Genomic DNA, 12,202 nt, shown 5'->3' on the forward strand with positions numbered 1-12,202 from the left:
CTGTTGTTTGCTTAAGGGTTGATTTGGAAATCTCCATAAGCTATTCTGCCTTAATTTACACTTTGCAGGGTTATGGTATGTTTAGAATGACTGATAAGTACCAGACTTAATCTCTCCCAAGAAATAACAACGCATATAATTTGTAAGATAATTATGCTTCAAGTGATCAAGGAAGACTGAAGGTGTGAAAACAGCTTCAGTAATAGGCATACCTTTGGGGAACGTAAAAGGATTTTGACTTAAATATCTTAAAGACTGTGCTAAATTAGAATTAGTTGAACAATATCGACCCCCCCCCACAAAAAAAAAACTTTTAAAGGGAAATTTAGAAACAAGTAAGGGCATTTCATTTATCAGAAGATAAAATTTCTGAGCATTTATGTGGTAAGATCTTTTTGAAAATCAGAAAGTTGTTTTGGTTTTGTTTCTTTTTAATTTTTTATTTTTTCAATGAATCTCTTACATTCAGGAAAATTGGGTGGATTTACACAAGAAAATAACACCATAGATTCCGGAGAACTTGATATTGGCCGAAGAGCAGTTCAAGAGGTTCCTCCTGGGATCTTCTGGAGATCACAGCTCTTTATTGATCAGCCCCAGTTTCTTAAATTCAATATCTCTCTTCAGAAAGATGCATTGATTGGAGTATATGGCCGAAAAGGCTTACCGCCTTCTCACACTCAGGTAGGCTCTGCTGCTGATAAAATGAAACCTGCTAGTTTGCATTTTTGAAGTCATTCTCTTTCTTACGTTCAGCTGTTTAACTGTTGACCACTTTTATATTGATCTCTTACAGTGAAAAGAATTTTTAATGTAGATGACACTTATCTTGAGGTTTTTGAATTGGTAGGAAGAACGGTATTTTCTTCCTTGACTTGCTTTCATCATTATTGATTGATTAAAATGCACAGAATCTGTGAGTAACCTAATGAATATTGAACATCATCTGAGTACGTGGTAAAACACAATGGACTGGAGTTCCCTCTTGGCTCAGTGGGTTAAAGATCTGGTCTTGTCACTGCTGTGGCTCTGATGACTGCTGTTACTCAGGCTGGATCCCTAGCCTGGGAATGTCCACATCCTGTGAGCATGACCAAAAATAAAACACCGTGGATTTCCCAAGTATTTTACAGAGATTCTTTGGTAATTTCCAATGATCATACTCCTTCCATGTAATAGATGCATAACATTTTCATCGCAAACATGTATTCATTCTGTTGAAAATATGTTATTACTTTTCCCTTTGTATCAGGTTTATTCTTTATACAGAAATGATGGGAATGTAAACAAACATGATGATATGAACTCAAGCCACGATTCCTCTTCTACACATGATGAACACTGAAGTACAAAGGCAAGAGACCTTGACAGATAGCCAAGGATTACCACATTAGTGTGGCACTTAAAACAATTCAGATACCCTTATATCATAGATTCAAAGAACTTTAAAGTCAGTTTGCTTTCATGAAAATCACCTCACCATTGTCTCAGTTCAGTAATCCCACTTTTTCATAATCTAATACTGGCTCATGGTGTATATATTGGAAATTGTGGTTTAAAGGGATCTCACTATGTCTAAGAGAAATTACTTAATTGCATCCCACAAAACTGGAGTCCAGACTTCTTCCAAAAAATACATTTTGAAATTCCAAAAATGTAAGAGATGGCTAATTTAAATTGACTGTTAGGAGTTCCTGTCGTGGCTCAGTGGTTAACAAATCCGACTAGGATCCATGAGGTTGCGGGTTCGATCCCTGGCCTCGCTCAGTGGGTTAACAATCCGGCATTGCCATGAGCTGTGGTGTAGGTCGCAGATGCGGCTCAGATCCCATGTTGCTGTGGCTCTGGCGCAGCCCAGCGGCTACAGCTCCGATTCGAACCCTAGCCTGGGAACCTCCATATGCCGCAAGAGCGGCCCAAGAAAATGACAAAAAGACAAAAAATAAATAAATAAAATTAAAAAAAATAAATTGACTGTTAGATAAATTTAAAGTTATACTTGAAAATCAGTTTATTTACCCATGGAATTTCATGCTGATTTGAATTTGATTTATAAAATGAGGACCAGAATATTTTCATGTATGCTTTATATTATGTAATTTGTGAAAAATGTTTTTCTATAACCTCAGAATATAAATTATAAAGAAAAATTGATCCATATACTAATGAAAAAATGTCTTTTAAAAAGAATGAGTAAGAAAAATTGAACATGCTTTCTCTAATGTCATGGATCAGGGAAAGTTTCATATGCGTATATGAGTTATGGAGCTATGAATTTTTTAATGCCATACTTTGGTGTAGTCATTTTTTCTGATTTAATATTTTTCATATCTACATTATTAAAGTAATACCTTTTATCTTTCTGTATCAGATAGCTCCGATTGTATACTAGTGTTGAATTTTTTTTCTTTTTAGGGCTACACCCACAGCATATGGGAGTTCCCTGGGCCGGGGTCAAATCATAGCTGCAGCTATGGCCTACACCACAGTGGTGGCAACACCAGATCCTTAACCCACTCAGCGAGGCCAGGGATCAAACCCACATCCTCACAAAGTTCAGTTCTTAACCCACTGAGCCACAACAGGAACTCCTCTTAGTGTGCAGTTTTAAATTTTAGATTATAATTACATTTAACTCTAGTTCATGTTACAGGTAACACTAAGATGTAATAACTAGATTTTCTTAAGTAGAAGTGGCCCTCTTTGACTTCAGTTATAGCATATAGGTTGCGTTTGGTAGAGCAATAATCCAGTGAAATATAAAAATCACATGCAAGATTTAATTATTTTTGTGTAACTCAAGAGACTACCTCTAAACTAAGTACAACAGTGAGCATGTAACCTATAAAATAAATTCACCAAATTAATTTCAGAAAAAATTGTCTGATGCATTGGACACTTTAAAGGTTTAAAGACTTAGGGTTGAGTTTTTGCAAGTTATATACCATATAAGACTAGGGAAATAAAAGGTGTAGTTTCGGGTCTTTTCATAATTCTTCTGGTATTTAAACACAATATATGTGATATCCACTTTTATTTTCTACCACAATATATGTGTTTAAGTGGGTTACACATTTTCTTAAGCCCCACAGTTATTAGAGTCCCTTCGTCTGGTTTATTCAGGATCAGCAGAGCAAACAGCTGTTTCTGAGTTCAGTGTTTAAACATGAAATATGCTATAAAGCAGCTCAAATTGAACATTTCTCTGGTTCTGGGGAACGTTAAATAAATCAACCTGAAATAATTAAAATTGGCCAACCATTCAGAATAATCACTGGAGTTTTGAAAGTCTTTGTGACCCTTTATAAAACTGTCCCTGTGATTGTTGCCAAGGAGTCAATTGACTTTCTTCTCCCTGCCGCCCAATTCATTCTCCTGGACAGTCAGGAGCCTAAGGAAGCAATTTAATGCTTTACAGGTAATAGGGGACTGTGTCGTTCAAGTGCATTTGCAGGAAGGCTACTTTAGCACGTGAGTCGGACACCTGAGTTCTAATCACACACCCTGCCACCTTTTGACCTTTTGACCTTGACCAAATCACTGATCTTCTCTGGGCTTCAGTGTCCTCTGTAAAATGAAAAGGTTGGATCAGGTAATCTCTGAAGTCGCTCCCCCCCATGTCCATGTTTTACAGTGAGATTGTACCACCACCAAAAAAATTTGATTTAAAAGTTGAGTGAAATTTTTGTAGTTTCTGAGCTCTCATCATTGTAATAAGTGAATTGAGTTAAGAATCTGGATAATCTGCTCAGAAATGAGCCACTGAGATAACCTTTATCACGTGTAAGCTTGGTCTCATGATTGCTCTCCTAAAGAGATGAGACTGGAATTTGGTCCTAAAAGTAGCATAAGATGCTAAGACTCGTCTCTGCCAAAAAAAAAAGAAAAAAAAATCCATATCTCATCTTATGAATACGTATCTACAGAACAAAACTTGGGTTTACCCATAAGTGATTACCTTACACCCTAAGAACAAAGGTTCTTAAATTTCTTTTCCATATATTTTGTTTCTTTTTCCCAGAGATAGCTTTCCTGTTAAATAGGAACTTTCTTTAGGTATTTGAATACCTTCCTGATGTTGTATGTGAAATGCACCACAGACACCCCACCACCACCATCAAGCCCACTGCTCCAGCCTTATTGTATTGTTCATAGTGCAATACAAATGGTGATTTCCTTGATAAAGGTGACAGTTACTAGGCCTTGGAAGACCTATTCAAATTCAAAATTTCCTCCCTTTCATTTTTTCAGTTACTGTATTTATGTTAGGGGATAAAAATGTTTATATGCAGTGGAAATGCAAATATTTAAATCTAATGAGAAAATGAAAGACTTATTTGAGATGAGACACCTTTCAAAAGTGCTAAATTAATTTCCTCCGGTAATTTTGGGATACAGATCCAGTGAAATTTTTGCAGTTCCAATATCCACATCAGGCACTATTTGCATCCTTGTACCATATAAATGAAAAAAAAATTAAATACTGATCACACTATGGCTTTTTTGTATATTTCTCACAGCTGAATGATGTTATAATGCAGTTTGACTGCACTAACAAAATAACAAAATGCTTTTATATTTATATAAAAATTTAGTATTTTGGAAACTAAATTAGATATTCTAACTTCTGTGCAATGGTAGCAGTATGAGGTCTGTGCACAGTGGCAACATATTTAACACTGAGTCTCGGAATTCCAACAACTGATTTTTTTTCCAATTCGATCGTATTAAGGGACTCATTGTAAATAACTTTTCCTTAAATAGACTTCTGATGAAATTCCACTTAAGGAATCTCTCTGAAAACACAATATTGATAATTCACATGTGTAGCGCTGTAACAGTAATGACTCATATATATATCATATATATATATGATTACATATATAATATATTGCTCTATTGTACTTTTGCTATAGTGTAGTATATATGTATATATATTATAGCTGTAGTGTACTAAGGAATAAAATGAAACTGGGTAAGAGTTTATAGAAACTGAATCAACCTACTTTTAAGAAACTGTTGTCTAACAAGTGTATTAAAACTGTGTTGGAAAGTCTTTGCCATGTCTTCCAAGTTGACTAAATTATCTCTGGCTACAAATTTACCCCACTATTACCAATCACATGCCGTATTTTTAACTCTCTTTAAATTCCCCAGTTAAATTCTTCCAGCTACCCAGTGTTCATGATTAATCTTGCTAAAACAAAAATTGTTTAATGATGATCGCCTTTAAGATCAGAGTGGGGCCATCCCTTCAGAACCTCGCCAGTATTTCATTTTTTTAGACCTTTGATCAGAGATGTAAAGGCATCTTGCTGTATGTTTTTAATCTAACCATAACTAAGTAGAAATCCATGGCATTCTCCATCATGCTTGGGATGGATACACTGGGGGGTCACAGAGAAGGGGGGGGTGGGGGCGGGTGAAAAGAGCCCGAGCTTTGGAGCCAAGTACACTGGGGCTCTCACACCAATTCCACCACTGACCACGCATCTAACTGTGCTCAAACTTAGCAGGTTTCCATTTCCTTTGTCTTTAACGTGTACATAGTAGTGCCGTCCCAGAAGAGCTGCTATGAGGATTAAAATAATCCTGGCACAGAGTATATTCAGTAGTAGCAGTTACAACCTGAGTATTAAATAGGAGAAGACCTTAAGAGACCGTCTAGTGGTCTAACCAAAATAAAGCTGCTGGGTTTGGAATGGTATGGGTTTATGGTTGGATCCCCAAACTGCCTAACCTCACAAGCTTTTCCCAGGCTAAGGGTTGAATCGGAGCCACAGCCGCTGGCCTATGCTAGAGTCACAGCAACTCGGGATCCAAGCCGTGTCTGCAACCTATACCACAGCTCACGGCAATGCCAGATCCTTAACCCACTGAGCAAGGCCAGGGATCGAACCCGCAACCTCATGGTTCCTAGTCGGATTCGTTAACCACTGCGCCATGATGGGATCTCCCTCACAAGCTTTTTATCGGTCAGAAGAATTGAATAAATTTGGAAAACGTGTTGCCCATCAAGGGAAAAAATGGTCTCCAAAGGTTAAATACATCAGTGGTGTGCAGTGGGGAATCCTCAGTCCCATAAATGCAATGCCTAGAAGACCTATCAATTCAGGAGCTTTTTTCTAACATGAGATCCTGCTGTCTAACACTGGGAACTATGTCTCGTCACTTATGATGGAGCACTGGGCCACCATGCTGTGCAATGGGGAAAAAAAAATAATGTATTGGGGAAATAAATAAATAAACTTTAAAAATAACATTGGGTTTATTAGAGCAAAGGAGGAAAGTTTGAAAAGGAAAGAGAGAGGCAGCCACAGCCATACACTCTCTGTGACCACTAAATGGTCTTACTTGTCCTTATCTTCAGTACGACTTTGTCGAGCTTCTGGATGGCAGCAGGTTGATTGCAAGAGAGCAGCGGAACCTACTTGAGTCCGAAAGAGCCGGACGACAGGCGAGGTCCGTCAGCCTCCACGAGGCCGGCTTTATCCAGTACTTGGATTCTGGAATCTGGCATCTGGCATTTTATAATGATGGGAAAAATGCGGAGCAGGTGTCTTTCAATACCATTGTTATAGGTAAGAACCATCTTTAAAGCATCACTTTCCAGGCTTATAGCCTGAGTGCTGTGTTGAATGGAAACTAAATGGACTTTGCCAATTTTGAGTGATTCCTAGGATGGCAAAGCCTGAGGTAAATGAAAGAAATAGTTGTTAAGTTATTTATTTATGAATATGTGACAAACCATGGGGCACTGGGAGAAAGTATCACTTGGACGTATCTTGAAGGCGGACAGCCTAAAAAATGCCTAAAAACGTCTGCATTGGCAATAGCAGTGCTTTGCTTTACTACTCGAATAATCTGGTATAAATGAATCCTTTTTTTTTTTTTTTTTGGTTATGGAATGAGCTGCCCATACTTCCTTCAAGATGTAGCTAAAACAATGATGAAACTGACAGTTTACCCTGTGGGAGAGGCAGGCTTTACAACAAGGCTGGCTTCTTTTTCTTTTCTTCAGAATCTGTGGTGGAATGCCCCCGGAATTGCCATGGAAATGGAGAATGTGTTTCTGGAACGTGCCATTGTTTTCCAGGATTTCTAGGCCCAGATTGTTCAAGAGGTATGCAAGTGAGATTCTTTTCTGAAGCCACTATACATACGCTGTAGAAACACGAATAATTCAGAAAACTACCAAGACAGGAAAGAGGGAGGAGGGAGAAAATGGCCTACCACTTGTTCCAGTGATGTGCCTTTTCTTTGGGAACCTTGATGGAAAAGATAGCTGTTAATTCCTCTGTCGTGTTTTGTTTCACAGCAGCCTGTCCAGTGCTGTGTAGTGGCAACGGCCAGTACTCCAAGGGCCGCTGCCTCTGTTTCAGCGGCTGGAAGGGCACCGAGTGTGATGTGCCGACTACCCAGTGTATTGACCCGCAGTGCGGGGGTCGTGGGATTTGTATCATGGGCTCTTGTGCTTGCAACTCTGGATACAAAGGAGAAAACTGTGAAGAAGGTAAACATGTCAATATTTGCAGAAGTCTATTGTTTTCATCACAAAGAAACAGATGATATGTGTAACCTTTCATTTGGCAGAGCAATCTTTTTATATGCCTCCCTCTGAAAGTAATTTTGATTTCCATATTCGTGGATGCATGGCTTCACGAACATTTTACCTCATAAAAAGAAAAAAACACCAAGGAACCCTTTTGCTTTTTCTCAGTTGTGTGAATAATTTTTTTTTCCCACCCTGAGAAAGTAAACAAATGTTTGCATCTTGGAACCAACAGTGGACCGTTCGTTGAGGATTATGGTTTTGGTTTCGGTTTTTTGCAGTTCTTCACATTGATGCCCGCTTCTAAATCCAGTCTTTGGGCATCTCTAGAAAGGCAGAATATTGAATATAAGATACTAATGGACAAAGTACGACATCGTGGGGTTTGTTCCATAAGTGTATGTTAATGATGACGGTCCAGATGCTATACTGTAAAATGTAATTGAACTGTTTTTTCAAAAAGCAGAAAAGCACCATTTCCGTTCTTCAATCAAATTGATTTTATTGATCTGCACACACAAAGTAATGCAATTAAGTCGCTGGAATTAAATTTTCAGGCCATTGACCCTACAAGTGTAAAGTTTTATTGAGTCAAATTGCTAAATTAAATCTCGTCATCTAAAGCACATTAAAGTGAATTAAGAAGGATAGAGTGTACGCAACTCATTTATTTCTCAAACATTTGAGGGTCCCTTACAGCTGTCAGTATTCAGTGGTTATGGATTAGGTCAGCTGATTCCAATTTTCTTATAGAGCAGCCAATACCTATTACTCTCTGATTAGGCAGAACGGAAAGCAGTAGAACTCTCAAGAGCAGAAATGTGTAATTCACGAGAATTACAAATCCTTGCAAGAGTCTCAGTTACCTAAATGGCATGACTCTTAATGTTTTATTGTGTAATTCCTGCATTTTCAGAAACAAGTTCTTGCAGTATTAGGTAAATATGTGAGTCTCCAAAATGTTCAGCTACATTAGATTGGGATTTAATTCTTTGATCTCCCTATGCTGTGTGTATCTTCCAGATTTCCTCATAAAGTTGTTCTCTTTTCTTTCTACTAGCTGACTGTCTGGACCCTGGATGTTCCAATCATGGTGTGTGCATCCATGGGGAATGTCACTGCAATCCAGGATGGGGTGGTAACAACTGTGAAATACTCAAGACCATGTGTCCAGACCAGTGCTCTGGGCATGGGACGTATCTTCAGGAAAGTGGCTCCTGTACTTGTGACCCTAATTGGACTGGCCCAGATTGCTCAAATGGTAAGGTTAATACACGAAGTACAACAGAGTGCTTAACACTCTTTAGCTAAAGATTGCAATATTTTATTTGTTAAAACAATTTAGGGAGTTACCATCGTGGTGCAGCGGAATGAATCCAACCGTGAGGTTACGGGTTCAATCCCTGGCCTCGCTCAGTGGATTAAGGATATGGCGTTGCTGTGGCTGTGGTATAGGCTGGCGGCTACAGCTCTCATTTGACCCCTAGCCTGGGAACCTCCATATGCTGCAGGCGAGTCCCTACAGAGACAAAAAGACCAAAAAAAAAAAATAAAAAGTATATGACAACATAAGACTTAATATGATCACAATAAAGAGTAAATATATAGAGATATTATGATATCCATAATGGTTCAACACTGAGTTTTTAATTATGTGATTGTAATAGAAATGACAGGTAGTAATTTTATTCAGTCATGTTTTTGAGCACCATCTCTGTGCTTTGTGGCAGGCCCTATAGGGATGAAAGAATAATCAGTCATTCCTTCCCTCTAAAATAGAAGCTTTAAAGTTTTGACCATGACCTAAATGACCTACAGGCTTAAATACATTTTTACGTTGTGACCTTATATACATATATGTGAATATACTCCCATCAGTGCAACAAAAGCTTTACAAAGTGGTACAAACTGATACTTTTAAAAAAATTTTATTGAGGTGTAGTTGATTCATAATATTGTGTTAATTTCTTCTGTACAGCAAGGTGACTCAGTTAATACACACATGTATATGTATGTATATATATAAATTCTTTTTGATTTTCTTTTTCATTATGGCTTTTCACAAGATAATGAATATAGTTCCCTGTGCTGTACAGCAGGACCTTGTTATTCTACTTTTTTGTTTTGGCTGCTCCTCTGGCATGCAGAAGTTCCCAGGCTAGGGATCAAACCTGCGCTACAGCAGCAACCCAAGGTGACAACGCCAGATCCTTAACCCACTGAGCCACAAGGGAACTCCCCTATTCTACTTTTTTTTAATGCTGATTATAACTCATGATTTAATTCCATGATGCACTTGTCACATGGTTCAGAAAGATGCTGTTTTTTTGAGTTCCCATCATGGCTCAGCAGAAATGAATCTGACTAGCATCCATGAAGACACAGGTTCCATCCCTGGCTTCACTCAGTGGGTTAAGGATCCAGTGTTGCCATGAGTTGTGGCATAGGTCGCAGACGCAGCTCGGATCTGACGTTGCTGTGGCTGTGGCATGGGCCAGCAGCTACAGCTCTGATTCGACCTCTAGCCTGAGAACCTCCATATGGTGTGGGTGTGGCCCTAAAAGGCAAAAAGAAAGAAAAAGAAAGAAAAGAAAGGTGCCGCTTCAGTCTGAAAATTACAGTGGAATTGGGGAGATAAGATGAATATACATGAAATACTCAGAAACCAGTATGTGTCAGTATATTCTATTGAGTGTTACATGGATTAGCATGCTAAATTGAGTCACTATTCAGAGGTATGATCCTGTCTCAATGCATAGTGAAAGCTTTCTAGGAGACTTAACATTTCTTGCCTTCTTTTAAATGTTGCAGTTGGTATGGTTGGAGGAATATTTTTTGACTAGAGGAACGGTATTGGAAAGGACTTAAGAGCATGGACTCTGAAATCAGATATTTAGGTTCATATCCAATCTGTACCACTTAATAGCAATATAGCCTTATGGAAATTACTGTATGCTTCAGTTTGCTCATCTATAAAGTGGATTAGGTCATATGACATTCTTCCCAGAGATGCTGTGGGAATTACTTGAATTGATGCATAAGCCGTGAGTGTGGCCCTAAAAAAAAAAAAAAATGGGGTTGGGCTGGTTTTGATGGATGAAGTTTAGTGAGGATAGTTTAGACAATGAGGAATTCACTGAACATAATGACGCCACTAATATGGTGAACTATCCCATGGATTACACGTCCGAGAGAAGAATGAAATATGAGGACTGGAGAACACAATGGGGAGTTTTCCAGAGGGCAAAGGGATGAGGGCACAGATTACTTTTAAGTCATTGGAAATGAAAAGGATAAATCTGAAGGACACTTGAAGGAAAAACAGACAGGACATGCTGAAAAAATAAAACGGAACATGGAAGTTGGTGAGAAGAGCTGAAAGTCTGAGACAAGGGAGGTCGGAGCGGATGTTCCTGTCTCTGAAAGAGGCGGGAAAGTTGGGAAGGAGAGAGGCTCACTGGGTAGGCAGAGCACAGGGGCAGCAGTGGGGAGGTGAGTGAGAAGTGGAGAGTGATGACTTCTGTTTGGACACTCAAACCATCTGAACAAAAATTCATTTAAAAAAGAAGAGGGAGTTGCCATCGTGGCTCAGCAGAAATGAATCTGACTAGAATCCATGAGGACGCAGGTTTGCTCTCTGGCCTCGCTCAGTGGGTTAAGGATCCGGCGTTGCTGCAAGCTGAGGTGTAGGTTGCAGACGCAGCTGGGATCCCAAGTTGCTGTGGCTGTGGTGTAGGCCAGTAGCTGTAGCTCTGATTCGACCCCTAGCCTGGGAACTTCCATATGCAGCAGGTGTGGCTGTAAAAAGGAAAAAAAAAAGTTATATAATTACAAGATCAAAATAGGCATTTACCTCTCTCTTTTGAGTTTTATTTACATTTCCCGCTTCTATATTAAAAAAATGTAAAAATCCAATTAAAGTTTACAGATAGAATTACTTGTACAAAGAAAGATACTCAATTCAGGCCTCTGACAGCTCCATCGGTAAAATAGGCATAATACTAGCTGTTAAATAATGCTTGTTTGAAATATTCTCATTCTTATTTGTTTCCCACAGTTATCCAAGTGGGAAAGGGATAAAGGATAACAAAAAGTCCCTTTTTTGTTTCATGTAACGTTATTTAATAGATTACCCGAATTATTTTACAAAGGATTATTTGATATTAAATAACACAAAAGATAATTTGGTCTTCTTCATAAAATGGTATTGTTATGAATAGCAAAAAAATATATAAATATTAATTAAAAGATTACATTGGCTGCCAAAATTACATATCACTATTTTACATACTTAGACTGATTTTTTTCACACTGATGTAATTATTTTGCTAGCTGAACATCTAATTTCACCTGTATACAAAATGAATGTTTTAGACATAATGAGTGAAAATCCTCATCCTATTCATCTTTAAATCCCTAATGCAAAACAGAAACTTAACATATATTAAACTCTCAATATGGAGCGTTGAATAATGAAAACTGTATTCTTTGGAAGAAAGTAATTAAGCACAGAAAAAAAAAAACTTTAATTAAGCTTTGCTATTAGCTGCCAAAATAAAACTCAGAATTATTTTAGTAAAGATCTCAAGTATGCATATAGCCAGCCTGTGAAAACTGGGTTCATATGCCTCAGATCTGTCCACATGTTAC

The 12,202-nt window shown here is 38.2% G+C and overlaps 1 protein-coding gene across 2 annotated transcripts in view; it reads left to right on the forward strand.

The window, feature by feature from the left end:
* Positions 1-12,202, forward strand: part of TENM3 (teneurin transmembrane protein 3) — a 706,293-nt gene that overhangs the window by 582,989 nt on the left and 111,102 nt on the right. For both annotated transcript variants that reach the window (XM_047772297.1, XM_047772296.1), the window contains exons 7-11: positions 470-684; positions 6,371-6,581; positions 7,022-7,123; positions 7,319-7,513; positions 8,613-8,813. In XM_047772297.1, the coding sequence (XP_047628253.1) occupies positions 470-684; positions 6,371-6,581; positions 7,022-7,123; positions 7,319-7,513; positions 8,613-8,813 (924 nt within the window). The remainder of the gene's footprint in view (positions 1-469; positions 685-6,370; positions 6,582-7,021; positions 7,124-7,318; positions 7,514-8,612; positions 8,814-12,202) is intronic.

This window comes from Phacochoerus africanus, chromosome 3 (genome assembly GCF_016906955.1).
Source record: "Phacochoerus africanus isolate WHEZ1 chromosome 3, ROS_Pafr_v1, whole genome shotgun sequence".
Lineage (NCBI taxonomy): Eukaryota > Metazoa > Chordata > Mammalia > Artiodactyla > Suidae > Phacochoerus > Phacochoerus africanus.